We start from the raw sequence: 26,471 nt of genomic DNA on the forward strand, positions 1-26,471 counted from the left end.
ATTTAGAACTTCCCCCTCCTCCCAGAAAAGTGTTACAGCATAGTGTGGCACAGAAAGAGTGCACGGCCTCTTCTTGGAAGAACTGTCCAAGGAGCTGCAGTTGCAGGGGCTGTCTACACATGGGGAAAGCCCTGCGGTGGCTGTGGATCTGTGCCCCCTCTGTTAGATGATGTAGGCACAGGTTTGCAGCCACTGCAGGGCTTCCTCACAATGCTTCATTTTTACCCTGGGATTTACCCTGAATTTTTCAAATGAAGTGACATCAACACGGTGCTTCTGCCATGTAATGTTGCACCGCCGCCAATCTGGGGCCAACCCGGGGGCGAAGCCTGGTGGAACGTGACCAGCGATTGGTCGCTTTTCACCAGGAAGAGGGTGGGGGTGGCTTTGGGACCTGGATGGCCGCCCAGAAGCCCTGCACTCTCTCCTTGGCATTGGAACTACTTGACACCTACTAGGGAGAAAGAAAGTGCGGGGTTAAGGAGGTTGGCGGCATCAACCTGGTGTCATGAAGACAGCCTCACAGTTGAAGTAGTGGTGAGTTACAGTATTCTGCAACAGAAACAGAGCCTGAAGGGCATCCAGAGAGAGGACATGAGGAGAGGGGCCAGGGACTTGGGTTAACCACCTCTCCTCTTCTCCCTCTGGCTGCCCATTCCTCCCCCCACCCCCAATTTCTTTTTCTTTTTATTATCTGTATCTGTGCAGCTGTGGAGATAGAGAATAACATTTAAAAGTGGGGAGGAACGACCCTGTTCCTCCCCTCCCTCTGTTTTACTTTTTCTTTTCTTTTTTCTTTTTACAGGCGCGGGGCTGCCCATGGCAACCAATTGGGGTGCCATGTGCTCCGCTGCCAAAAAAGTTGGGGTAAATGCTTTACTTTTTTGGAGCAGAGTTTCCAGCGTTTGCCCTTGGATGGCTTCGCAATGGCAGCTGTGTCATGTAGATGATGTGCTGGCCAAACCCTTCATGTACACATGCCCTCAGTTTCAAGGCCCTGGCAACAACTTCAGGTACAGGCCAAGCAGTCCTCAATATAACATCTTTTAGTGTGGGATGGCAGTGCCAGCAGGAACTTGAACAAGATTAACAAGATTGTGGCCAGTAACTAAGGAAAGAAGTGTCTTTACATATGATTCTACTTCTTTTCATTTCATTTCATCTCATCTTATCTTTCAATCACTTTTGTTGTGTTCTAGTACTTACACAGAAGACTTGATGAAGCTAGATTCACTGAGCCATTAGAGGGCAGCTACTTTCATTATGGATTTAATTCAACTTATCTTAAGAAGGTTATTTTTTATTGGAGAAATCAGTTCGACTGGAAGAAGCAAATTGAAGTTCTCAACCAATTTCCACATTTCAAAACAAAGATTGAAGGTTTGTGGTCAATAATATTGTGTTTGATATTTTTTCTTTAAACCTTGGGTCTTGCTTTGTGTTCTTAGCAGAAATGTTGTATGATCTTCAAGGGTGAATTGGTTTGTTTATCCATTAGTTTGTTGGAGTAATGTTTGACTTCCTGATTTGACTTTTGAGATTTTGGGATACTAGGATCCAGGGAAGAACAACATTTCAGTTTTAAATTATAGCAATGTTCAGGTTTTTAATTTGAAATCTGGATTGGGTTTTCCTAGGGAGAAGAAAGTCAGTGATCCCAACACCAGATGTACAGAATGCTGAGATGGAAGTTCTGTGGGTGCAGCAGTGGGCATTCGGTTTGGTGGTGTGCTTACAGATCTAAATTGAGGACAGGAGCATGCATGTTGCTCGGAGGCACCCTGTTTTTTTTAATTCTAGGTGTATATCTGCCTCCCTGAGCCAGTATTTTTATGCCACAGTATAAGCCTTGTCTGGAAGCACCCTTAGAGACAGTGACAGTCAGTTGGGCAAGGCCACAGAGAGCTTGGTTGCTGTCAGGATGGGGTCTTGTAGTTTTAGCTACAATCTAATTAGAAATAATCTGGAAAGCTTTGGGCCTGTTCGGCCTCTGGAATGTTACAATCTGTGTGAATCGATCTCTGTCAGTGTCCACAGAGAAGGGATGGAAGAGTGGTTCTTCTCCCTGCCAGCCTCGGCCTTGGAAGAGAAAGTACTGAGAAGCTGTTAGAAAAAGGGAGAGGGTTTACAGAAGGGTTGACCAGATTGAAGCATCATCGTGGTGGGCTGAGCAGTGCCACCCTGCTTGGACAGGGACATTGCTGAAAGGCCAAAGCCCCTGTCTGTGGTCTGGAAGAGGCCAAACAGGCCCAAAGACTTCTAATTATTTTATTTTATTTATTACATTTATATCCCACCCTTTTTCCTCCACAGAACCCAAGGTGGCATATATAATCCTCCTCTTCTCCATTTTATCCTCACAACAACCATCCTGTGAGGTAGGTTGGGCTGAGAGTCTGTGACTGGCCCAAAGTCACCCAGTGGGTTTCCATGGCTGAGTGGAGACTAGAACCCGAACCTCCCAACTCCCAGTCCAATACTTTAGCCACTATGCTACACTGGCTCTAATTAAATCTTAGCTAAAACTACGAGACCCCACGACCATGTCTTAACTAGCCTGACAGTAGCAGACCAGAGATTTTAACATGGAATCCACCATCCAGCCCAATATTCTCTCCGTTGTACCACACTGGTGCTACAAGAATGTACATGTTATGCCTGCCTAATTAGTTCTGGTTGTTTTTAAATGTATTTTTCTTTGCCAGGAATTGATGTCCATTTTCTTCATGTAAAACCTTCACACATGCCCGAAGGCCAAACTACCAAACCATTATTAATGATTCATGGCTGGCCTAGCTCCATCTACGAATTTTACAAAATTATCCCTCTCTTGACGGACCCTTTGAGCCACAACCTGAGCGGTGATCATATTTTTGAAATCATTTGCCCATCTATCCCTGGCTTTGGTTTTTCAGAGGCACCTCACAAGAGAGGTACGTTGTTCTAAAGGAAGTGGAAGTGATATAAATACAGCAGGGATTGAAAGAGGTTGGATGTCTTTTAGCCCAACGGCCAAATTCCATTCCAGAGCTCAGGAAGGGCCGGCCCTATCGTGACCCAGCCTGATGTGGGTGTATCAGGTGGTGGAATGTGAAGAGAGGCAAATTGCACTGCTCGCCTCACCCATAGGGCCCGCAGCTTCTTGTTGCTGCTGTCAGCCACCTGCTTAGCTGGCCGCCTGGCCACTCCTGCCTTGTCCCCCAGCCACGGGGCTCCTGGGGGAGGGCAGCCAAACTATTGTGAGAGGTCCCAAATCTCTAAATTGTTCAGGACCCTTTGTGGGAGCGGCTGGGACCTTTCAGGATAGTTTGACCAAGCTTTTGCAGGGGCACAATCCAGGAGCAGTGGACAGGCAGGCCGGAGAACCTTCTTCTCTCTGGCCTTCCTTCTTCTCACATCAGTCCGTTGGTTTCTGTTCACCACTCTGCCGCAAAGATCATCTTCTTGGCTCGCCGCTCTGACCATGTTACTCCGCTTCTGAAATCTCTTCATTGGCTTCCAATTCACTTCAGAATCCAATATAAACTTCTCCTGTTAACCTTCAAAGCTTTTCACGGTCTAGCTCCTTCCTATCTCTCCTCTCTCATCTCACACTATTGCCCTGCTCGTGCTCTTTGCTCCTCTGATGCCATGTTTCTCGCCTGCCCAAGGGCCTCTACTTCCCTTGCTCGGCTCCGTCCATTTTCTTCTGCTGCCCCTTACGCCTGGAACGCTCTTCCAGAACATTTGAGAACTACAACTTCAATCGCAGCTTTTAAAGCTCAACTAAAAACTTTTCTTTTTCCTAAAGCTTTTAAAACTTGATGTTGTGCAGACTTTATACTGTTAGTTTTACCCTACCCTGTGCCTGCTTACCCTACCCTGTGTCTGTTTGCATTCTCTTCCCCTCCTTATTGTTTTACTATGATTTTATTAGATTGTAAGCCTATGCGGCAGAGTCTTGCTATTTACTGTTTTACTCTGTACAGCACCATGTACATTGATGGTGCTATATAAATAAATAATAATAATAATAGTAGGGAAGGTGGGTAGGCATGTGGTGGGAGGCAGCAGCCGCCAAAAGAAGTGGGAAATGTCCATCTAGCTAAAATGCTCCTCCTGCTCTGCATTGTTTGGCTGTCCCTGTAGGACTGCACCCTAAAAAAAATAAAACAGCCTGGGAAAATAAGGAAGTCTTCACCTGGCTCCAGAAAGTCCACAAAGTAGGTGCCAAGTGATCCTCTCTGGGAAGCTCATCCCACAACCAGGGTGCCACCAGTCCCTCTCCTTAGTAGCCATCTGCCTCACGTCATTTGGTGGGAGCACCCAGAGGAAGGCCTCTGAGGATGATGTTAGGGTCCGGGCAGGCGTATGTGGGAGGAGGTGATCCTTCAGGTGACATGGCCCCAAGCCATTTAGGGCTTTAAATGAATTGAGCTTGGAAAGGGACTGGCATAATATGACCACGTTGGCTAGTTCCCCGTTAACAGTCTTGCTGCCCTGTTTTGGACTAGCTGAAATTTCCAGACCATCTTCAAAGGCAGCTCTACATATAACCTATTGTAGTAATCCAGACAAGAAGGTTCCAGAGCATGGATAACTGCTGATGGGCTATCTCTGTCCAAAAAGGGTCATAGTTGGTATATCACCATAAGGTGATAAAATGTGCTCTGTTTCACCAAGGCCACCTATGCCTGCAGTGACAATGCTGGATCCAAGAACACCCTGGGCTCATCTACACAAAGCAGGATATTCCACTATGAAAGCAGTATGAAAGCGGTACATAAAAGGCAGGAGCCACACTACTGCATTGTAGTGGTATTGAAGTGCACTGACAACTGCTGGAGCCCCTGAGACATACCATATACCACTTTCATGGTGTTATATCCTGTTTGGTGTAGATGTGTCATGGGCCCCAACAGTTGTCAGTGCACTTCAGTACCACTACGAAGAAGGCGTGCGCAGCACATTTCGTTAGGTGGCTCGGCCAGGGATTTTTTTTTTTAAGGTAAACATTGATTGAACATACAGTAATAAAGGACTTTTTTTTCATTCATCAAACAAACGAAATAAATGAAAACTGAAGTAAACTGTATTTTTTTAATTAACAAGTAATCTGTACTTTAAAAATACACATTTTAAAACGGAGACTCTGAATACTATTTTTTTGCTATAAAATTTCTCCACCACCACCCCTGCACTGTAAAGCACAAAAAGGCACCTATCCTAAACACATTTACTGGGGATCTGGTTGAAAGCCCCTTGGAGAGCTCCTTAGAGCTCTGACCAGTTCTGACTGAAACCTAGAGCAGATTCGCCACCCCACTGCCCTCGGAGCCACCAGCCTCCACTGTTGCACCTGTATGTTCTTTCATGATATCTCATGACTTGAAAATCTTGTGGGTGTCATCTAAATTTTGCAAGAAGTTGTGCTGGAAGGATGTGATCTAGCTTGGGAAAAGAAGCATCATGAGCCATCCAACTCCATGAAAAGATGGGACTATGATGGGAATGGATTTTGCTGAAACAAAAGTGAACAGAGGAGATCAGCAACCATGAACAAACAAACAAACAAAAATAGCAATAAGAACATACCAGGCTCCTGTTGCTGCTGATATTTTTGAAACTGTCTCTGGAGCCCTCCGACCAAACACATTGCGCCTCGAGGAGACAGGACACGCTGCTGCTCCCGCCATGGACGCAAACTGCACCTGCTCAGAAGGAGCTGGCCAGGCAAGCAAGGGTTAAGTGAGCTATGCATTAACCCTTTCCTTGCACAGAAGGACTCCTATCTCCTCCGTTTTAGAGAGACCAAGTTCATACATGAAATTAAATAGTTTTTCTTGTGTGTGTGTGTGTGTGTGAGAGAGAGAGAGAGAGAGAGAGAGAGAGAGAGAGAACGCAGCAGAAAACAGCCAAGAGAGATACTGATCTCTGGGAGGGAAGGGGGTAAATTTAATGATAGCAAAGCCCTGCAGCTCCGAACGCCAGAGTGTTCAACCTCAACCTCAAGTTGCTCACAGCGCGGGCGGGGCAAACATGGCAGCGGCAGATTAGAGTGTTCAACTGTACCCCTTGAACCTGTTGTCTGCACGCCAATGAGAAGTAGTGCAGATCCTGCAGTGCACTTCAATACAGCTATAAAACAGTAGTGTGGCTTCTACCTTTTATATATCACTTTCTTACTGCTTTCATAATGGAATATCCTGCTTGATGTAGATGAGCCCCCTGAGTAACCATTATCAAGGAGTAATTTATGGTCTCCTGGACCCAGCTGGACATCCCCATCCCTATTAATTAAATGTAACAAGCTATGAAGGGCAAGGGTCAAGTACACGCATGGTGGACCGGAGTTGGCCAAGCACTATTGCCAACATCCTTGGGCCTCAACAAGTGAAAATCATCCAATAGAACTAAACAAGTTGTTGTGTTCTGGACACGTCTACTAATGGAACTACTTTAACTATGGTATCCAAAACTATTGTCCTTACTGGCAGAGTGTGAGTAAGAGATGTTGATGGTGATGGTGATGATGATGACAGACACACCTGCAGAATGTTGCAAGTACCTGTCAACATTTCTTTGCTCAGTGTTCTTTGAGGGAGGGGAAATTACTATCTGACAATCTTAGCTAGAAATAAGTGTTGGATGGAATGTGTTTGTACTTGAAAAAAGGTAGTCACCCTTACTAATTTCTTTCTCTTTGCAGGGTTTAATTCTGTATGCTGTGCTCGGGTCTTTTATAAACTGATGCTCAGACTGGGCTTCCGTGAATTCTACACTCAAGGAGGGGATTGGGGCGCGATAACCGCTGTCAATCTGGCTCAGATAGCTCCAAGGTGAGAGGATTCATCTTCTTGATCAGCAAAATGCAAACAGGTTTATTATTTAAGCACCTCGTAAAAATGTGGTGTCTTCACCCTATTTAGATTGAGCATTGCAGTATTCTGCTATAAACTAGATTATTTTGCTGATCTAAACTGGAACGAGCGAGAGATAAATTGTTCATAGAGGCTTTTTAATTCTAATTTTTCTTACTAGAAGTGAGTGCAGTAATCAGACTCATTTCTGTCGTCTTACTCTATCAAATCCTAGATCCTGAAATGTAGATGTTATATGTCTTCTTTGACTGAATATTATCAGGGAGACAAAGGGTTTTTCCACATGAGGCTTTCACCAGCACATTTACTGAGGGCGTCATCAGATGAGCGTTTTATTGCACACTTGCTATTGGCTGCTTACTGATGTTCACACATCCTTGAGATGATGACATCTGCCTCCTGCGTGCCTCCCGCTCCTTCCACTCGTTTTTCTGTTGCAAAATAGATCCGTGGTTTTTTTTTTAAAAAAAGACAAGTTAAAATGGAATGAGCCGCCATTTCCTGCTGTGTGCAGGAAAAGCAACATAATAAAAACAGCCCCTGAATGAGCCACGTGGTCATTACTGCTTCTCCCCCATGTAAAGAGATTGTTGCTATTGTGGGACAGCAGTAGGAGGCCATAGCGATGTTATAGAAATGCGAAAATCCACCCAGCTTATGCCATTCTGAGTCTTCTTCTGGATTCTTCGCAGGATTTAAGATTGGCTCCTTTACATGTGTTTTTTTTCTATGGGTTTTTTTCCCCTGCCTTTCGATATGTTCCAATACACAGTCAATAAGTAGTGCTGTGGTACAGTAGAATTGTGCAAATACACAAGGATTCTATAACACCATTCTGAAAAATAACAGCCTCTCCTGGTTAGGAAAAAAACACCACCCTTGATAATGGTTGCAAAGCATGGGACAGGTTCTGGAGGATGACAACAATCTGTTAAGAACCCACAGACTACCATATGTGAGGGATCACAAGCTCACAATAAAACCTCAAAGGTTGGTGGTGGCTATGCATCCCTCATAAGTTATTTGGGCCTCAGTGAACATTTTTCTGAAACATTCTCTTTTACCATATTTTTTGTGTATCCATTTGGGTCATGAACATGTTCCCTGTCATCGTTTATGAAGCATCTAAAACGTATTGAGTGTTGAAATATGTACTATTGCTGAGTTGAAGCATTTATGTTCAGAGGCTATATTCTCACAAACAATCATTTTTGTTTGCTGAAAGTGTACTTAAAGTGAGAGCAGGTGTTTACCTTCTGCTGTATTTGATCACTGGATCTAACTTCTTCTTTTAAAATTATTTCAGACATGTGAAAGGCCTGCACATAAACATGACAACAGTGACTACTGTAGGATTTAAGCAGCTTCTATCCCTTCTATTGGGACAGTATTTTCCACGACTATTCGGTTTCCAGGCTGAGGATGTCGAACGGATGTTTCCTTTGAAAAAAAAAGTCTTCTACAAGTTCTTGAGGGAGACCGCCTATTTTCACATACAAGCTACAAAGCCCGACACCATTGGTAATACTCTTTCACTCTTAGTGGTTCACTTCATGGTCTTGGCAAATAAACAGCATTGCTAGGGGTAGCCAATAAATGGTTGCTTTTGCAACGGTAATGTTCCACGCTCCCCACACATCCATGTGACAAGGTTTTCCAGGGGCAGCACTACCAGAGTTTGGTTTCCTTCTGGAGAAGAGATCACAGGGAACCTATCCCCATAAGTATCCAGTGTTGTCCATCCACTAGTGTTAATGATGATAAGATAACAGAAACTAATGCTTGCTCAACTGTAACTAGCAATTGCTAGTGCAACAGATGGACACTGTTGAATACTGTAATATTTGATTTATTTATAAATGCACAAGCAGAACCCAGGTGGAGGCAAGCACCATCAGCACTCGGAGCAGCCCAGAGACCCACTGACCCACATCAGAGCCTGAAATAGAGAAGGACATGTAGCCAGTGAAGGCTGGTGTCTCTGAGGTCAGTGGGGTGGTAAATTCGCTCCAGGCTTTAGTCAGAATCAATCCAAAGCCCCTTGGAGAGCTCCTTTAGAGCTCTGACCAGTTCTGACTGAAACCTAGAGCAGATTCACCACCCCACTGACCTCGGAGCCACCAGCCTCCACTGTTGCACCTGTATGTTCTTTCTTGATATCTCATGACTTGTAAATCTTGTGGGTGTCATCTAAATTTTGCAAGAAGTTGTGCTGGAAGGATGTGATCTAGCTTGGGAAAAGAAGCATCATGAGCCATCTAGCTCACATGTTCTTTGAGATTATTTATTTATCAGGGGAAAGAGCTATCAAACTGCTGCCCCACGACACCATGTCTGTCCACATAGTGCCCTCTAGTGGGTGTTTTGTAGCTTCAGCTGCACATGGTAGGAAATCCCAAGATATTTCAGAAGAATCAGGCTATCCAAGGTTTTTTTAAAAACAGAATAACTGGGGGAAGGAGCGAGAGACAAGCAGGAGATTGATGAAGTCGTCAAAATGACCTGCAAACTTCCGTGAGCGGCCAGTCAAGAGCGTGCTATAAGCCGCTTGTTTAGAGAGGCCCTCTGTCTTGCAGTGGCTGTCCAGGAGCTCCATCAGAGATCTTTGCCATCAACTGCTCCCTTGGTACAATCTGCACTCAGAGTCCCTTTCATTTCTGAGGCATGGCTGTGCACGTCAAAGACTGTCTTACTGCATCCCACATTTTTATTGCATGCTTCCATGCGATACAGCCATGTGAAGAATGGGAGGTGTGCAAGAAGCGGGCAGTTGTTTTGAGGTCAAGTGGATAGGTTTGATGAACAGCGCTTTTTTTTTTCCTTTTTGGGTAAATGCATACAGTTGGCAGGCAGCTCTCAGCTGTGGGTTATGTGGTCCCTACTTTAACATATCTACATACATTAGGAAGCAAAGTTGCAAACTGGCACACCTCTGTGCTATATTCTGCTAAAGATTAATCCTATTATGTCATTGTGGATATAACAGGCAAAAGCAGGGGAGATACCCCGGCAGCTTTCGAGGAAGTGCCTCTCAGAGGATGGGGGGCACCTGCAGTCCACCGAAGGCATGCTGAGAGGTGTAGGCATTTCAGAGTTCTCAGGTGATCGTGTGTGACCACATGGGTGATCACCCAAGATTTCTGAAATGGCTATACATCCCAGCATGCCTTGCCCAGAGCTGTCCCATTCACTGAGAGCTGCTTCCCTCCACTTCTCAGTGGTGCTACTCCTCAAGAGAGCAGTGAGGAGCAACATCAGCAACGAGTGGAGGGAAGTGGATTAACATTATTCGGGGACCCAAGTAATGCCAGGAATATCTGCTAGTGCATCTATCTATCTATCTATCTATCTATCTATCTATCTATCTATCTATCTATCTATCTATCTATCTGCCTTCCTAGCTATATCCTCTTACAAAGCAACTTGCCAAGCAACTCTTTATTTAGGGTTTTATCAAGTGCTTGCTGTTTCAGAGAGCTGGAGTCTGTGATCCAGTTTGCACAACATGGCAGGTTATCTTAAGTTAAATAATCCACGATGAGCCATGGCGTGTGTCGGGCATGTGTGGCTGCTGTTTTGAATATGCAACCCTCAATTGGGGATTAGTAGTAGGATTATGGAGGGATTGCTTAACCCTGGAATAACCCACAGTGGCTGGGTTCACATGACATGGCACAACCCCTAATCACCCCAGTCAGGGGTTGCATATTCAGAATGGCAGCCACCACAGCTCATCATGGGTTAAATAATCCATGATGGTCTGGCTGTGTCGTGTGAACCGGCCCAGTGTTTAGTGTATATGTGTGTACGTGTGTGTAATGGAGGGGGGCATAGCTGAAAGTATGCTGGATGAAAATGAACCTCTTGGTGTGTGTTTTCTGTTTTAGGCTATGCCTTCAATGACTCTCCTGTGGGATTGGCTGCATACATCTTGGAGAAGTTTTGTGTCGGCACTGATCCCAACTACTGCTATCTAGAAGATGGAGGACTAGAAAAGTGGGTACCATTTTCCCCACCCCAGATTATTTAACATTTTCTGGTTGGGTTCAATCACCCCAAGTGTTAATATATCCATTTATTTTAAGCTTTTATGTTCTGTCTTTCCTGTGCTTATTCAGAGCAGCTTTTTAACAACAAGTAAACAGCATTCCTAGAGTCAGCTAATACATGGCTGCCTTTTCAACGGTACTGTTCCACGCTCTCCCCTCCCCCAAGCAGTGAGATGTTCTAGGGTTATCACTTCCAGGGTTTGGCTTCCTTCTGGAGAAGAGATCACACCAAACTTATCCCCATAAGTACACAAGCCTTAGTTACATCCCGTTTGGGTTACTGTAACATGCTCTCTATACAGCTTGGGTCCAGGTTATCTGAAAGACCATATTCTCCCTTATGAGCCTGCCCGTGCTTTGAGTTCTTCAGGGGAGGCCCTTCTCTTGGTCCCACCACCATCACAGGCATGCCTGGAAGGAACGTGGTAGAGGGCCTGCTTGGTGGCTTCTCCAGGACTCTGGAACTCCCTTCCCAGGGAAGCTAGACTGGCTCGCTCCTTGGTGTGGTTCTGGAGCCAGGCAAAAACTTTTTTGTTCCGGCAGGCCTTTGGTGAATAGTGTAGACCTCTGTTTATGCATTGGACTTTTTAAAAATTGTTATTTGTATTTTAAATGTTTTAACAGAGAAGCACATTTAATTATATTTTTAACTTTTGTATATTTCTATTTATAGGTTTTAATTGTATATATTTTAATTTTGTAAAGCCACCTTGAGGCTGGGCCAAACCTAGATTCCAGCAGATATTGCAATTGCAAGTATTGCCATTGAGGTAAATTATATTTAGCTCACAAGACTGAAAAGAACAAAATAGTTAACACATGGTCAGCACAGATGGATCTTAAAGGCCCTCATGACATACTAGCACGTTAGAAGGACAAATGCTCACAATCTATAATGCAATAGATTGAGGACCTAATAACACTATCAACTTTTGAATGGGTGTTATATAGGCACAACTTGCACCTGGATAAATACATGGATTTCTGGTCTGCTTTTCTTGCAACCTATGTATAATCTCTCCCTTTTTTTAATGAATGTTACACATGATGATATGATGATATTCCTATATATGTAATGTGGGTTTTTTCCTCTTTTCTTTTTCACGATCGATTTTCTGTTCTGTTTTGTGGATATTCACAATAAAAAGGAAATAAGCAGGATACTACTACTACTACTACTACTACTACTAATAAATCCTACAGTGTCTGTCCATTAGTGTTAGAGCTTCTTTACACACCGGAAAAATCCTGCACCTTACCGGCGCTTTCTAACAACAATGCTACTCTGTTTGCAGTTCAGACGAACTGGGTAGAGAGGTTTGTCCCTGCTGTGCCATTTTTATTTATTAAAACAAAGAAAAGAATTTTATTTACTAGGTTATCATTTCGTTGCCTCCTTTTTTTTTAAGCAAAAAAACTGAAAAGCAAAACTAGGGAAAATCATGATAAGTGGTAGAGGATTCTATATGTTGCAGTAAGCCATCCAGAGGACCTGATAGAGGAAGTGCTCTTAAAACACACACCTTGCTTAAGAGTGCAATTCTATGCATGTTTAGACAGGGGGAAAATGCCCTACAATTTCCAGCTTTCCTCAGCCAGCCATGTAGGAATTATTTTTTTACCTGTCTGTGATGACAGCACCCTAAATGGCATTTGCACATTCCCCTCCCCAGTATGAAATTCTTCCATCTACAGATCTTGGAAAACCAAATCAGAAATGGCATCCTTGTCCCTGACCACAAGGTCCCTGGCTCCTGCACTTGCGTTCCTTCCCGGCATCTGCATGGGAAGGCATGCAAGTGCAAACTTTCCCCACAGCACTGAGCACCGGGAGGGATGTGGAAGGAATGGGGCAGCCAGAGGAGGATGAAGAGAGGGCCACAGGGTGCCTGAACCACCTCTCCTCCCTCTGTCCTCCCTCTGGCTGCCAATTCTTCCCCCTCCCATTTTTATTTTTATTTTATCTGTATCTGCGCAGCTGCACAGATAATAAAATTAAAAAGGGGGCAGAATGGGCCCTGTTCCTCTCCCCCCCCCCCGTTTTTTATTTTTAAATAGGTGCAGGGCCCATTTCTCTCCTCCCCCTCCCCCCATTTTTAAAAATTTATTTACCACACAGGGCTCTCCTGGTCTCCTGGAGGTCTGCCCTTTCCCTGTCCAGACCATGGCAACCAATCAGGGGGCACCATGGGCTGTGACAAGCCTCTGCTGCCAAAAATGTTGGGGTAAGTTCCCAACTTTTTTTCAGCAGCGTTTCCGGGGTTTGCCCCCGGATGGCTTCGCAATGGCGGCTGTGCCATGTAGATGACCTGCCGCTACGGCAAATCCACCCCGGGGCAAACCCTTCGTGTAGACATGCGCTTTGTGAGTGGCGTCTTCCCATAGTACTTTCCTTGCTTCCTTCCATTCCTTTTGCATGACTTAGGGAAACTGTGTATTTGCTTAAAATGTCCTGCTTTCTTGTGAGTAGAGCTAGTGGTCATGCTTGCTTCTGAGTAGGAATGTGGCTTCCAAGACCTTTCCTGGATTGAAATCTGCTCTTTGGACTGGGAAAAAGGTCCCTACCCCTTGCTTAAACGTTAGCAGTCATTTTAGGGCATATTCTTATACATGCCTACTCAGAAGCAAGTCCCATTTAATTCAATGCAGCTAAAACAAATCCAATGAATTGACTTCAACAAATTGAATTAAATTGGACTGACTAGCAGGTAAGTGTGAATAGGATTTATAGCCTTGTGAAGGAAATGGGAATGTGAAGGTGTTATGGGGAACACTGAAACCCTTCAACTAAAAGCAAGTGAGAGGAGGTGCTGCTGTGGACATAAGAACATAAGAAGAGCCCTGCTGGATCAAACCATGGGTCCATCTAGTCCAGCACTCTGTTCACAGAGTAGCCAACCAGCTGTTGACCAGTTCTGCCTGACAATATGTCCATGCTATTTTTTTTCAGGGTTCTTATTTATTAAATTTTTATCCCTACACATTACAGCCAAGGTGTCTAACAACAATAAAATAGAAGATAAAATGCAAAAACAATAAATTAAAAACACATCAATAAAATTAAGACATCAAGAGCTTGTTGTTGTTTATTCGTTCAGTCGCTTCCAGCTCTTCGTGACTTCATGGACCAGCCCACGCCAGAGCTTTCTGTTGGCCATCGCCACCCCTAGCTCCCCCAAGGTCAAGTCTGTCACCTCCAGAATATCATCCATCCATCTTGCCCTTGGTCGGCACCTCTTCCTTTTGCCTTCCACTTTCCCTAGCATCAGCCTCTTCTCCAGGGTATCCTGTCTTCTCATTATGTGGCCAAAGAACTTCAGTTTTGCCTTTAATACCATTCCCTCATGTGAGCAGTCTGGCTTTATTTCCTGGAGTATGGACTGGTTTGATCTTCTTGCAGTCCAAGGCACTCTCAGAATTTTCCTCCAACACCACAGTTCAAAAGCATCTATCTTCCTTCGCTCAGCTTTCCTTATGGTCCAGCTCTCGCAGCCATAGGTTACTACGAGGAATACCATTGCTTTAACTATGCGGACCTTTGTTGTCAGTGTGGTGTCTCTGCTCTTAACTATTTTATCAAGATTTGTCATTGCTCTCCTCCCAAGAAGTTAACGTCTTCTGATTTCCTGGCTGCAGTCAGCGTCTGCAGTAATCTTTGAGCCCAGAAATACAAAGTCTGTCACTGCCTCCACGTTTTCTCCCTCTATTTGCCCGTTATCAATCAAGCTGGTTGCCATAATCTTGGTGTTTTTTTAGGTTTAACTGCAACCCAGCTTTTGCACTTTCTTCTTTCACCTTTGTCATAAGGCTCCTCAGCTCCTCCTCGCTTTCAGCCATCAAAGTGGTGTCATCTGCATATCTGAGATTGTTAATGTTTCTTCCTGCGATTTTAACTTCAGCCTTGGATTCTTCAAGCCCAGCACGTTGCATGATGTGTTCTGCATACAAGTTGAATAGGTAAGGTGAGAGTATACAACCCTGCCGTACTCCTTTCCCAATCTTAAACCAGTCCATTGTTCCGTGGTCTGTTCTTACCGTTGCTACTTGTTCGTTATACAGATTCCTCAGGAGGCAGACAAGATGACTTGGTATCCCCATACCACCAAGAACTTGCCACAGTTTGTTATGATCCACACAGTCAAAGGCTTTAGAATAGTCAATAAAACAGAAATAGATGTTTTTCTGGAACTCCCTGGCTTTCTCCATTATCCAGCGGATATTGGCAATTTGGTCTCTAGTTCCTCTGCCTTTTCTAAACCCAGCTTGTACATCTGGCAATTCTCCCTTCATAAATTGCTGGAGTCTACCTTGCAGGATCTTGAGCATTACCTTGCTGGCATGTGAAATAAGTGCCACTGTCCGATAGTTTGAACATTCTTTAGTGTTTCCCTTTTTTGGTATGGGGATATAAGTTGATTTTTTCCAGTCTGATGGCCATTCTTGTGTTTTCCAAATTTGCTGGCATATGGCATGCATCACCTTGACAGCATCATCTTGCAATATTTTAAACAGTTCAGCTGGGATACCATCATCTCCTGCTGCCTTGTTATTAGCAATGCTTCTTAAGGCCCCTTCAACCTCACTCTTCAGGATGTCTGGCTCTAACTCACGGACCACACCGTCTGAGCTATCCCCGATATTATTATCCTTCCTATACAGATCTTCTGTATATTCTTGCCACCTTTTCTTGATCTCTCCTGTTTCTGTTAGGTCCTTGCCATCTTTGTTTTTGATCATACCCATTTTTGCCTGGAATTTACCTCCGATGTTTCTAATTTTCTGGAAGAGGTCTCTTGTCCTTCCTATTCTATTGTCTTCTTCCACTTCCGTGCATTCCTTGTTTAAAAATAATTCCTTATCTCTTCTGGCTAACTTCTGGAATTTTGCATTTAATTGGGCATATCTCCCCCTATCACTGTTGCCTTTTGCTTTCCTTCTTTCTTGGGCTACTTCCAGTGTCTCAGCAGACAGCTATCTTGCCTTCTTGGTTTTCTTTTCCTTTGGGACGTTTTTTGTTGCCACCTCTTGGACAATGTTGCAAACTTCTGTCCATAGTTCTTCCGGGACCCTATCTACTAACTCTAGACCCTTAAAGCTATTCTTCACTTCCACTGCATATTCATTAGGAATGTTAGTGAGCTCATATCTAACTGATCTGTGGGTCTTCCCTATTCTCTTTAGTTTGATTCTAAATTGTGCAATAAGAAGTTCGTGATCTGAACTACAGTCAGCTCCAGGTCTTGTTTTTACCATCTGTATAGATGTCCGCCACCTTTGGCTGCAAAGGATGTAGTCAATCTGATTTCGGTGTCGGCCATCTGGTGAAGTCCATGTATAAAGCTGTCTTTTAGGTTGTTGGAAGAGAGTGTTTGTTATGCACAGTGAGTTGTCCTGGCAAAATTCTATCAGCCTATGTCCCGCTTCATTTTGTTCTCCTAGACCATGCTTACCTGTAATTCCAGATGTCATTTGACTACCCACCTTAGCGTTCCAGTCTCCTGTAACGAAAATAACATCTCTTTTTGGTGTATTATCCAGTAGGTGCTGCAGATCCTCATAGAACTGATCTACTTCTGCTTCTTCAGCATCTGTGGATGGGGCATATATTTGGATCACTGTGATGTTAAATGGCTTACCCTGAATTCGAATTGAGATCATTCTATCATTTTTTGGATTGTATCCAAGCAGTGCTTTAGTCACTTTATTATTTATTATTATTATTATTATTATTATTATTATTTATTTATTTATTTATATAGCACCATCAATGTACATGGTGCTGTACAGAGTAAAACAGTAAATAGCAAGACCCTGCCGCATAGGCTTACATTCTAATAATATCAATTATATATATTAATATATATTATTTTTATTATATATATATATATATATATATATATATTATAATATATAATTAATATATAATTATATATATTATATATAATTATATATTAATATCATAATATTAACATCAAGAGCACCCAGCAGTTAAAGCCTGCCTCAGCAGCAAATCAGCTTCAAAAGCCTGTCTGGACAAAAATATCACGGCCAGCTGACGGGCTGGGGCATCAAAGAAGAGGCTGAGTTGTATTGGCCCTCAGGATCCCATTTCTTCAATCTAGAATACTCTTGGAATCATCTAAGTACTGAATTTCCTAACTGTCTATCAGGGCCAAGGTACTGCAAATATAGAAGGTTAGCCTGATTTGCCACACTGGTTCACAGCAAAAAGGCCATTCCTAAAGCAAATGCCCCAAGTTTTCAACTTGTCCCTTCCAGAAATGGTGGCCCTTCAGTTATTTTGGCCTACAACTCCCATAACCTCTCACCATTGGCTATTCTGGCTAGGGATCATTGGAGTTGTAAACCAAAACATCTGGTGGGCCACAAATAGCTAAAGGGGCTCTGGAAAGAAGCAGCAACTGTGCTGCCTAAAAAGTTGTTGTCAAAGCCCCTTGGGATTGTGTCACATGTGACAACCATGATGACCTATTTGTGTGGATCAGGCTGGACCTGGAGGGGTTAAGAATGAAGGGTAGTGGGGGAAGGGAATTGCCCTCTATTTCCTGCCAGCCACTAATGGCAACATCAACAACAAAAATCAATGATTTGCTTTATATAGAAATTAACTGAGATGTACCTATTTGTGAAACGCATGTTTCAGGAAGTTCACTTTGGATGACCTTCTCACCATCGTCATGATCTACTGGGTTTCGGGTTGCATTACTACTTCAATGCGCTTTTACAAAGAGAACGCAAGGATTGGCAGAGGCGTAAACAAACATGAGAAGTAAGAAATTCCTCTTTGCGCGTTTGAATGGGATTTCTTCGTAGACCCTGTGTCCTGGTACAATTTTTGAGGCCTGTTCTGGTATACTATACCTGTGCCAAGTTCAGACAAGAAATATACCTCAGAGGTACACAACCTGCAGGCTGAGCCCCTCCCACCTTGCTCTTTTTGACAGCTTCCTAAAACCCCACATGAAAACTGCTGCCCCTGCTGAAGAAAACGGGACAGGAACAGTGATCAGATCAGGGTCTCCAGAGTAGGAAGGAGGCTGCAGCCTCCTCCCTTAGCAAACGTGATTAGCTCAAATCACTGTTCTGCGCTGCTAGTGGCAACACAAAAGCAGCTATGCATATGGGGTCGCTAGGAGTATGGAAGGACTAAAGCCTCCTCACCCCAGTAGCTCAGCACAGGTGACATCACTGCATCTGCACTGCACAGCTATTCTGTGTGTTGTGCCTCTGTCCCACCCATGTGTGTGTGTACACATCTGGTGTGCAGCCACTGACAACACCAGGACGTCCCACTACTCCCATGTGTGCCTCAGTGGAGGCTGGCGGTTTCATATCTTGGATAGCTCCTTTAGAGTTCTGACTGAAACCCAGAATGGATTCACCACCCCACTGCTGTGTCTGCGTGTGTGTATGCATGCGCACATACGTCTCCCCCCACATGTGTGTACATATGTGTGTGTGCGCGTGTGGCCCTTTCAGCACTCTGTCCCCTAGCACCAAAAAGATATATAGTCCTTTTGGTGACGAGGCGTCTGAAGCATACAATATTAAAGGTCAATAAAAATACAATATACAATAAACACATTGGTTTGCATGCAGGCCGCAACTCTAATGTCTGTTTATAGCAGTACCAAGAAAGTCCAAGAAGCCAAGTTGCAGCAAAGACTTCTCTTAGGCACATTTACATTTCTTGGACAAATACATTTAATTATTTCAGTTGTGCTCATTATTTTTTACATAGTCAACAGCATATTCTTAGCAGAGTCTTGCAGTAGAAAAGTCTCACTACTGAGAACTGCTCTAGGAATTTTATAATAATAAAAAAACCAGTTGAAAACAAAATGAGTTAATGACCAAATCCAGTTTGAGCTAAATAATATATTTAGTAAAATGATTTATTATATTACTATATTAATCATCTGTGCAGTGCCATTCTGGACTAAGTATTTTAGACTCTTTCATGGCACTGTAGTTTGGTTAAAACTGTACTTTGGGTAAAGTGGGAATGGCAAACTTTTATACTCAGAGGCAACTCAGTTCTCTGGAGGCTGAAAATGTGCTTGCTACACAACTGAGCTTCTTGAGGATTTCCAGTTTCTGTAATAATCTAAAGTTATTGGCTAGGTAGGTAGAAACCCAAAGAGATGCAATTGAAGTGTGAAATATTTCTCTCTCTCCCATCTTTTGAAACACACTTTCATTGTATTAGAAGCAAAACTATGGGCAAGCTGGTGGCTCCGATGTCAGTGAAGCGGTGAATCTGCTCTGGGTTCAGCCAGAACTCTAAGAGTTTTACACAGAACCAGTCAGGGTTTTGCGCCTTGAATAGCTGTGCGAAGACCGGATCGGGTTCACTGCCCCACTAACATCAGAGCCACCAGCTTCCATCAGTAGCACATCTATACATGACAAGACATGTCTGTCCAACCGTGGGCACTATTAATCGAGAACCTGTCTATCCATGGCTCTTAGCTTTATTTACATATTTATGCTGCCCAACAGCCAAGGCTCTCTGGGCAGTTCACAATTAAAAACGTAATGTAGAAATCAAGATTTAAAAATGTAAAAAATGTCCTATAAAACCAGAATAAGTTATAGTCCAGGGAAAGCTTGTCTAAAAAGATACATTTTCAGGAGGCGTTTGAAGGATTTCCGCTTCCTGAACCTTATGAGGGAGGGTTTTCCGGAGGCTGGGTGCCACTACAGAGAAGACCGTTCTTGGAATGATAAGCAGGACCTTCTCTGACAATCGTAAATGTCATCCAGCAGATAAGGGAAGGTGGTCTGCTAGGTATGCTGGTCTCAAGTTGTTTAGGGCTTTGTAGAATAACAACATAGCTTTATATGTGGCTCAATAGCTAACAGGCAGCCAGTGCAGTCCTTTTAACACAAGTTTTATATGAGCAGAGCTAGGTGTCCTCATGAGCACCCTGGCTGCTGCGTTCTGCACAAGCTGCAGCTTCCGAACCACACACATGTGTAGCACCACATAGAGCACATTACACTAGTCTAATCATGAGGTTACCAGTGCATGAATGACTGGGGCAAGGCTATCCTTAAACGGGCGTAGCTGGCATACCAACCAAAATTGATAATTGGTGCTTCAGGCCACCGAGGCCACCTGGATCTCCAGTGATGAAGATGGATCCAGGAGCACCCCCAAACTATGGACCTGCTCCTTCAGAGGTAGCGCAACCCCATCCAGAACAGGCAAACACCTCAGTTCCTGGACCTGGCAATCACCAACCCACGGGGTCTCTGTCTTATCAGGATTTAGTCTTATTGGGATTTAGTCTTAATGATGATATCATGGCACCTCCCAGAATCAGGACATCATGCCTACAAATATCACTCATTGGGGAGCAACAGCCCTCATATACTGTATGGCCATCTAGGAAACTTCTGACTGGGATGCCAGGAGAGCTGGATTTGACCGTCCCGCCCCCCCCCGCCCCCAGGCTTGAGGTTCCCCACCCCGGTGTTAGAAGAAGGCTTTCGCATTGGGGAAACAGGATGTGATTTTTCTGTTTCTCGGTTGCCTTGCAGGGTCATTGTGAAGGTTCCTACAGGGGTTGCTTCATTTCCCAATGACCCCTTAAACATTCCTCGGTCATGGCTTCAGCAGAAGTGTGTCAACATCATTTCATTCAACTACATGCCCAGAGGTGGTCATCAGGCGGCTTTGGAGGAACCAGAGCTTTTCACAGCAGACTTTCTACAGTTTGTGGAGAAGGTAGAAAAGGGCAACATTGCCAAATAAAGAAGAAATGACTTGTTTTGCTTGTGGGCTGCTGTAACCAACACCGCAGGAAAATTCCTACAGGGCTGTATTCCTCCCTTCCCAATACAGAAATTATTGAAATTATAAACAAGGAAAAGGCTTTGCATTTAGAGCAGTTTCCACTTGCGTGTGCATGCTCTGTCCCTCATCCAAGTTGACTTCATGAAGAGCTAGTAGTTTCTGAGAGAACTGTGAATGAGGACGTTTCAGGTTCCAGCTTTTATTATTTATATAGCAGCACCCTCACAGACCAGCATGACTACATTTTTAAAAAAACATCTACAGAATATGCAACCACATACAAAATGTGCAGTTCCAGCTTTTCTAGAACAACAAATGCTTAACTCCCCCCTTGCTTATCCTGAACTTTTAAAATCCTAGTAAGCGTCTTGTGGTAAATATATCAATGCATGACTTTGCATAAAAGGAAATGACTGATCTGGGAGAAAAATGCTTATATTGATTTAATGTCCTATCTGGTCACTCTAGTATAGCTCCTGCAGCTTTAACTATGGTGATGAAGAGGAAATTTCACTAGTCATGACTAGGCCTGTTCCCCTTTGGCTGAGGGAAGGAGTTTCAGGTGATCAATCAGAATCAGATTCTGAAGCAGAAGAGATGATGCCAGAAACATACCAGCCTACATGGGGAGTGGAGGAAGTGACTCTCACAGGCTCTTCACCAGCTGCAAATGAACTTTTGCCAGACCTTATCTCTGAAAACGGTAACAACACACACAGTCTGTGGGAAATCAGTATTTTTCTGAGGAGGAGGGCACTTCTAGGCTAGCTGATCCTAGAGTATGCTGCAGACAAAACAGGCAGAGCTAAACGAAGGTGAGAGAAGGTCGGCTTGGCTAGCTTCTTGCCAACGGCTGCTCCAGAACCAGTCTCCCTTAAGTTAAAGTGTTCTGGGAAAAGGGCTTTCCATTCTTTTTGAAAGGACAATTGTCTTGCTTGGTTTGCATAGTTTTGCCTAGAGAAAAGTTCCTAGAGGTTAGACTCTCTTCAGGTGGGAAGAGATGTTTATTGCCTGAATAAAGCATTGTGGATTATGTAGTGGACCTCTTCATTGTCTCTCAATAAGGCAGGAGGTTTTGGAGAAACACGACATCACCAGGTGCCACATGCATACAAATGACACCTGCTAAAATTCCCTTTTCTATACAACTGTTAAAGATACAGAAGCTGTGTCCTCCTTTCTATACGGTCACCCTAAGCAATTGTCACCTCCATGCTCCCCTCCCCACACTCTTCATTTTAGCTAGACAGGCATTTTCACCCATTTAGCTGAGGCCTCAGGAAATGGGAGGGAAGGAGGCTGGGGTAGCCAGAGGATTGTTCATAAGCTGGCTGCCCCTGTCTCTTCTATTCTGTCAGGGATGCTTTAGGGTGGATTCCTGCATTGAGCAGGGGGTTGCACTCGATGGCCCCTTCCAACTCTGCTATTCTATGATTCATAGACCACTTGATGTTCTTTCGCCACACAGGGTTTGAGCATTGCTAAAGCAACAGATTCTGGTGTCTATAATAAGCCCCTCTGCCTATATAATTTATCCATAAGTCTATGTTCCTTTCCTTGGCTCTTCTAGTGACATTAATTTGTCCTCCTTTGGCTCCAGCTCCCACATGTGGGTCTCCTATTTCAGACATGAGGTCACCCTACAATGTGTGCACACCAACATCTGCTTCAGCCAGGGAGCACAGCTATACAGCAATTTAAATTAATGTTCCCCGGTAGACTGATCTGTCACGATACAGACAAAATAAGTGGGAAGGAAGTTCACTAAGTGATGTTTGCCAGACCTGCTTTCCAATATAAGTGCAGAATTATATTTTTTTCTCTTGCTCCTGCATCAGCAGCTCCGTTTCAGGGGCCTGTCCCGGGAAAGGGGAGAGCGGGAACGCTACCGCACACTGCTACATTCTTGCACTATCTTTTCTAGAGAGAAAGAGAATGACAGCTTTGGGAAATAAAGCTAAATACTATAGCTAGCTTGGGAGAAAGCCCCCTTTTCATTCAAAGCCTTTTCATAGCTTGACAGCTGTTATGCTATGTAACTGGAGGCAGGAAAATTTATATATATATATATATATATATATATATACACACACACACACACACACACACACACACACACACACACACACCTCACCACCACCACCACCACCACAAAGGAAATAAATGTTACAGTTGTATTCTTGATGTTCTGACCTTCAGGCAAGCAAAGAAGTTGTATACTGAGAATTTATCCTGTTCAAACATCATTTAAAAGTTCTGTATGTTTATCATGCAAGCTCAGGGGAGAATTGCCCTAACAAAATAAGAAAATTTAGGAAGTATATAAAAGTCTGAACAGTATGGTATCTTGCGAATGGGTTGGATGCAGATTTGGGCATGCTTAAGAGCAGGCCTATTGAAATCCATGGGTCTTAAATTAGTCATGATTAACTTAAGTCCCATTGATTTCAATAGGTCTATATATTCCAGTAAGTATGACTAAGTCTGGACACAATGAAATGGGTAAATTAATTCAATTAATACCCACCCACAATTACCCTTAACATCAACCCCTTACAATGATGATTGCAAATATTGGCCTGGTTCTGTCCACCATGGCTTAATTTATCAGTACGTACCTGCTTTGCCATATGTGGTATTATGCAGGGTTAGACAACCTTCAATTAATCCTAAAACAAGCCATGGGGTATTTGTGGTTTGTCTTCTCTTCAAACAACCCGTTGCCTGGATTCGCACAACATGACAAACCATGGCAAGTTGGCTGTCCATGGGCACCACACAAAAGTGGGGCTTGCATATACTTGGGATGACGCCATAGCTTCCATGGGTAAATTAAGCCACGGCAGGCTGCCGTGTCGTGCAAACCAGGTGATGTATGTTGCATAGATACTGTGTGTTTCCATTTGAAATCCAAAGTGTTTGAGTCAAGGCCAGTGTTAAGGGTAGGTATAATTCGCCACCAGCAAAGGGCCTTCATGCCAACAGGGCCCCACTGACAATAAGAGCTCCCTGGGCCTGCTCCTCCTCTTTACCATTGTAACCTGCTTGTTTACCAGGCTCTCACTCTGGTCCAGACAATGGTGGCCAATGGTGGGGGAGGGGCAGCTGATGCCACTGTCTACGTGCTCTCTGCCTGTCAAGCAAGCAAGTGGCGGCAATGATGGGAAAGGGGGAGGAGCAAGAGTAGCTAGTGGGAGGGGCCTCACTGAGGAGGCCTTGTCCAAGGGCCCTCAAAAACCAGAAGCCACTACTGTTTGCTGTGGTGATCAACATTAGACCATTTCTGAAACCTGGAAAGCAGCATTTGATCATTGATACATACCTTGAAATAAAACTTTGGCTGTAATCCTAAACCTATTTATAAGGGAGTAAGCCCATTGAACAAAGAGGGACTTACATCTGAGTAAACATGTTGCACTGTTAATTAATGTAACCAAACAGGCATATGTTGATTCAGAAATGCTAGGGCTGAACTTGAACATTGAAATGGCAAAATTTCAATTCTGAACAAATTTTGGGGGGAAATATGTTTCAGCTCTAGAAGACTAGATAAGGGTGGGGGGAGACTGTAAGCCACAAAATTGTTAATTAGTAAGTAAACAAGCAAACAAAAGGATGAAGAAAAACACATTTTTTGCAGAAATATCTAATATTTAACAATCACAATGCTAAATACCTTAAATCCTGTAACTCAAACTCCACAAAGTGGCCACCATAAGATAGCCACTCTTCATCACTTCCTGTGGCAATTGTCTCCACAGGACAAGATATCTGTGAACCCTCCCTCTCTAAAAAATTTTTTTGGGAAAAGCAGGTTTGTGATGGCATGGACAAACTCTGCATCAGATGAAGAGTCATCTTGTGGAGACAAATGTCGGATTTAATGTGGCCTTTCTCTTGCTCTTTCTATGCATGTTGGCCACAAATAATATTTACTTATGGTCCCAGCTTATGAGCTGCTGTACTGAGCTAACAGCTCACAGGACCTGCAAGGCGGCTAAGAGCTGGTCGAAGTCGGCCATTTTCCCTTCACACTTCCATTTTAACCATAGCACAATCTGCCGCAACTGTCATCAGACTGCACTTTCTGATGCATGCACCAAGGGAAGAGGAAGAGGGTCAGGGCATTTTCTGTGGAATAATTTTGTGCTCCTGAACCCTGCAAGACTCTCTGCCCCTTTGTAGCTATCCATATAGCAGGCTAGAGAAACTGGCTGGAGGTTTAATGCCTTTATAGTTGTATTGCTTTATGCACAGCTGGTTTAACGCTTAACCACCAAATTGGCAGCCTAGGAGAACCCCCTTGTGGCCGTGCCCCGAGACTTTTTGCTTTTACAAAACTTACACAGAGAGAGAGAGAGAGAGAGAGAGAGGTTGGGGCATGTGAGACGGAAAGCTTTGTTCTTTTCAAGGCTATTCAACCATCCCTCCTCGAGGCTGTTTATATTTTCTGCAAATAGGGATTTGGTTATAAGCAAAGTCCCACAACTGCACAGGAATCGAACAGCAGGCAGAGCCCAGTTTCAATAACTTGAAGCCAAGCTTTTCAAAAGATGCTGGTGTTCAGGGAACACAACTTGAAAAGCTACGTTTAAGTGAGCCACTCCCCCCCCCAAAAAGCTCTGAACTACCACCTTTGGAAGGCAACACCCTTTTAAAGAAAGTGTCTCAGGGTATCCAAAATTGAGAGATTGGGGTGGGGGGAAGAAGAGAGAAGAAGAGCCCTCTCATGAGATTTTCTCCTGCTCTTTTTTTATTCAACACAGAGGGTTTTTCCTCCTAACCTTTTTCATACCAAATTAGCTCCAACTACATCTAGCCATTTGAGAACTACACTAATTAGTCTATATGCTGAGACTTAGCTGACAGCTTCTCATTAACATTCTATCCCCGTTCAGAGGTCTACTCTCTCTAAAAGAGGTCAACCAGAGACCCCCATTTTAGAATATTGACCTTCCATTTAAATGCTGCTTGCGCTACAAGGACACGGTCTACCTTTCCCGTTCACAAAGCCGTGTTGTCACTGTCTCAGAGGTCAAACTTGCTACCAACAAGCAGCACAGCTATAAAGGAAATGGCTGTCATGTTTCTTGCTACTTCTGCTCTCTGCCTACCCAGGAACCTGTGTGTTTTGCTCAAGCAAGAGACAGATCTGGCTAACAGGCTGCAAGCCTTTGTGTTTTCAGAAATTGGGTCAGCCATTGCTCTAGAGTCCTTTCTCCTGGTACCTGCAGCACCTGGCAGTGACTCACCCAATCTTTAAGGAGTGGGTCTAAATGCAGACATCAAAGCCATGACATCTAGCCTGATTTTTGTACTTTCCCTTGCTCGTACACACACACACACACACACACACACACACACACACACACACATCATGACCTGCTTTTTATACCACCTAGCCTGATGAGTTCTGGAGAACTTGAACATTTTCACAGTATTTTGTGACAAAAGGTACGACCAACTGTGGGCCAAGGAGCACAACATGGCTTTACAGTAAGTAATTACACTCAGGTGCTTCCTTTGATTCAAATTCATTGCAGTCCAAAGTGAGAAGCATCAACCTGGTCCAGATCCCCAGAGCCCTCTGCCTCCACAAATGATTCCCAGAGAGCAAACAGGCTCAGTATCAGCACGTGGGATGACATGCCAGAGCCCACTGGGGCTGATGCTGTTCAGCATCCTTTCTTATCATTGAAAACATTTTACAGTCCAGGAGCAGGCATGCACATGGCTACA

At 43.9% G+C, this 26,471-nt stretch overlaps 1 protein-coding gene across 2 annotated transcripts in view; it reads left to right on the forward strand.

The window, feature by feature from the left end:
• The window catches only part of EPHX1 (epoxide hydrolase 1), a 37,380-nt gene extending 16,642 nt beyond the window's left edge, over positions 1-20,738 (forward strand). For both annotated transcript variants that reach the window (XM_063125598.1, XM_063125597.1), the window contains exons 3-9: positions 1,200-1,380; positions 2,706-2,933; positions 6,689-6,818; positions 8,167-8,381; positions 10,748-10,856; positions 17,574-17,699; positions 20,477-20,738. In XM_063125598.1, the coding sequence (XP_062981668.1) occupies positions 1,200-1,380; positions 2,706-2,933; positions 6,689-6,818; positions 8,167-8,381; positions 10,748-10,856; positions 17,574-17,699; positions 20,477-20,690 (1,203 nt within the window). In that variant the 3' untranslated portion in view covers positions 20,691-20,738. The remainder of the gene's footprint in view (positions 1-1,199; positions 1,381-2,705; positions 2,934-6,688; positions 6,819-8,166; positions 8,382-10,747; positions 10,857-17,573; positions 17,700-20,476) is intronic.
• The last annotated feature ends 5,733 nt before the right edge of the window (positions 20,739-26,471 follow it).

The sequence above is a fragment of the Elgaria multicarinata genome, chromosome 4 (genome assembly GCF_023053635.1).
Source record: "Elgaria multicarinata webbii isolate HBS135686 ecotype San Diego chromosome 4, rElgMul1.1.pri, whole genome shotgun sequence".
In the NCBI taxonomy this organism is placed as follows: Eukaryota; Metazoa; Chordata; class Lepidosauria; order Squamata; family Anguidae; genus Elgaria; species Elgaria multicarinata.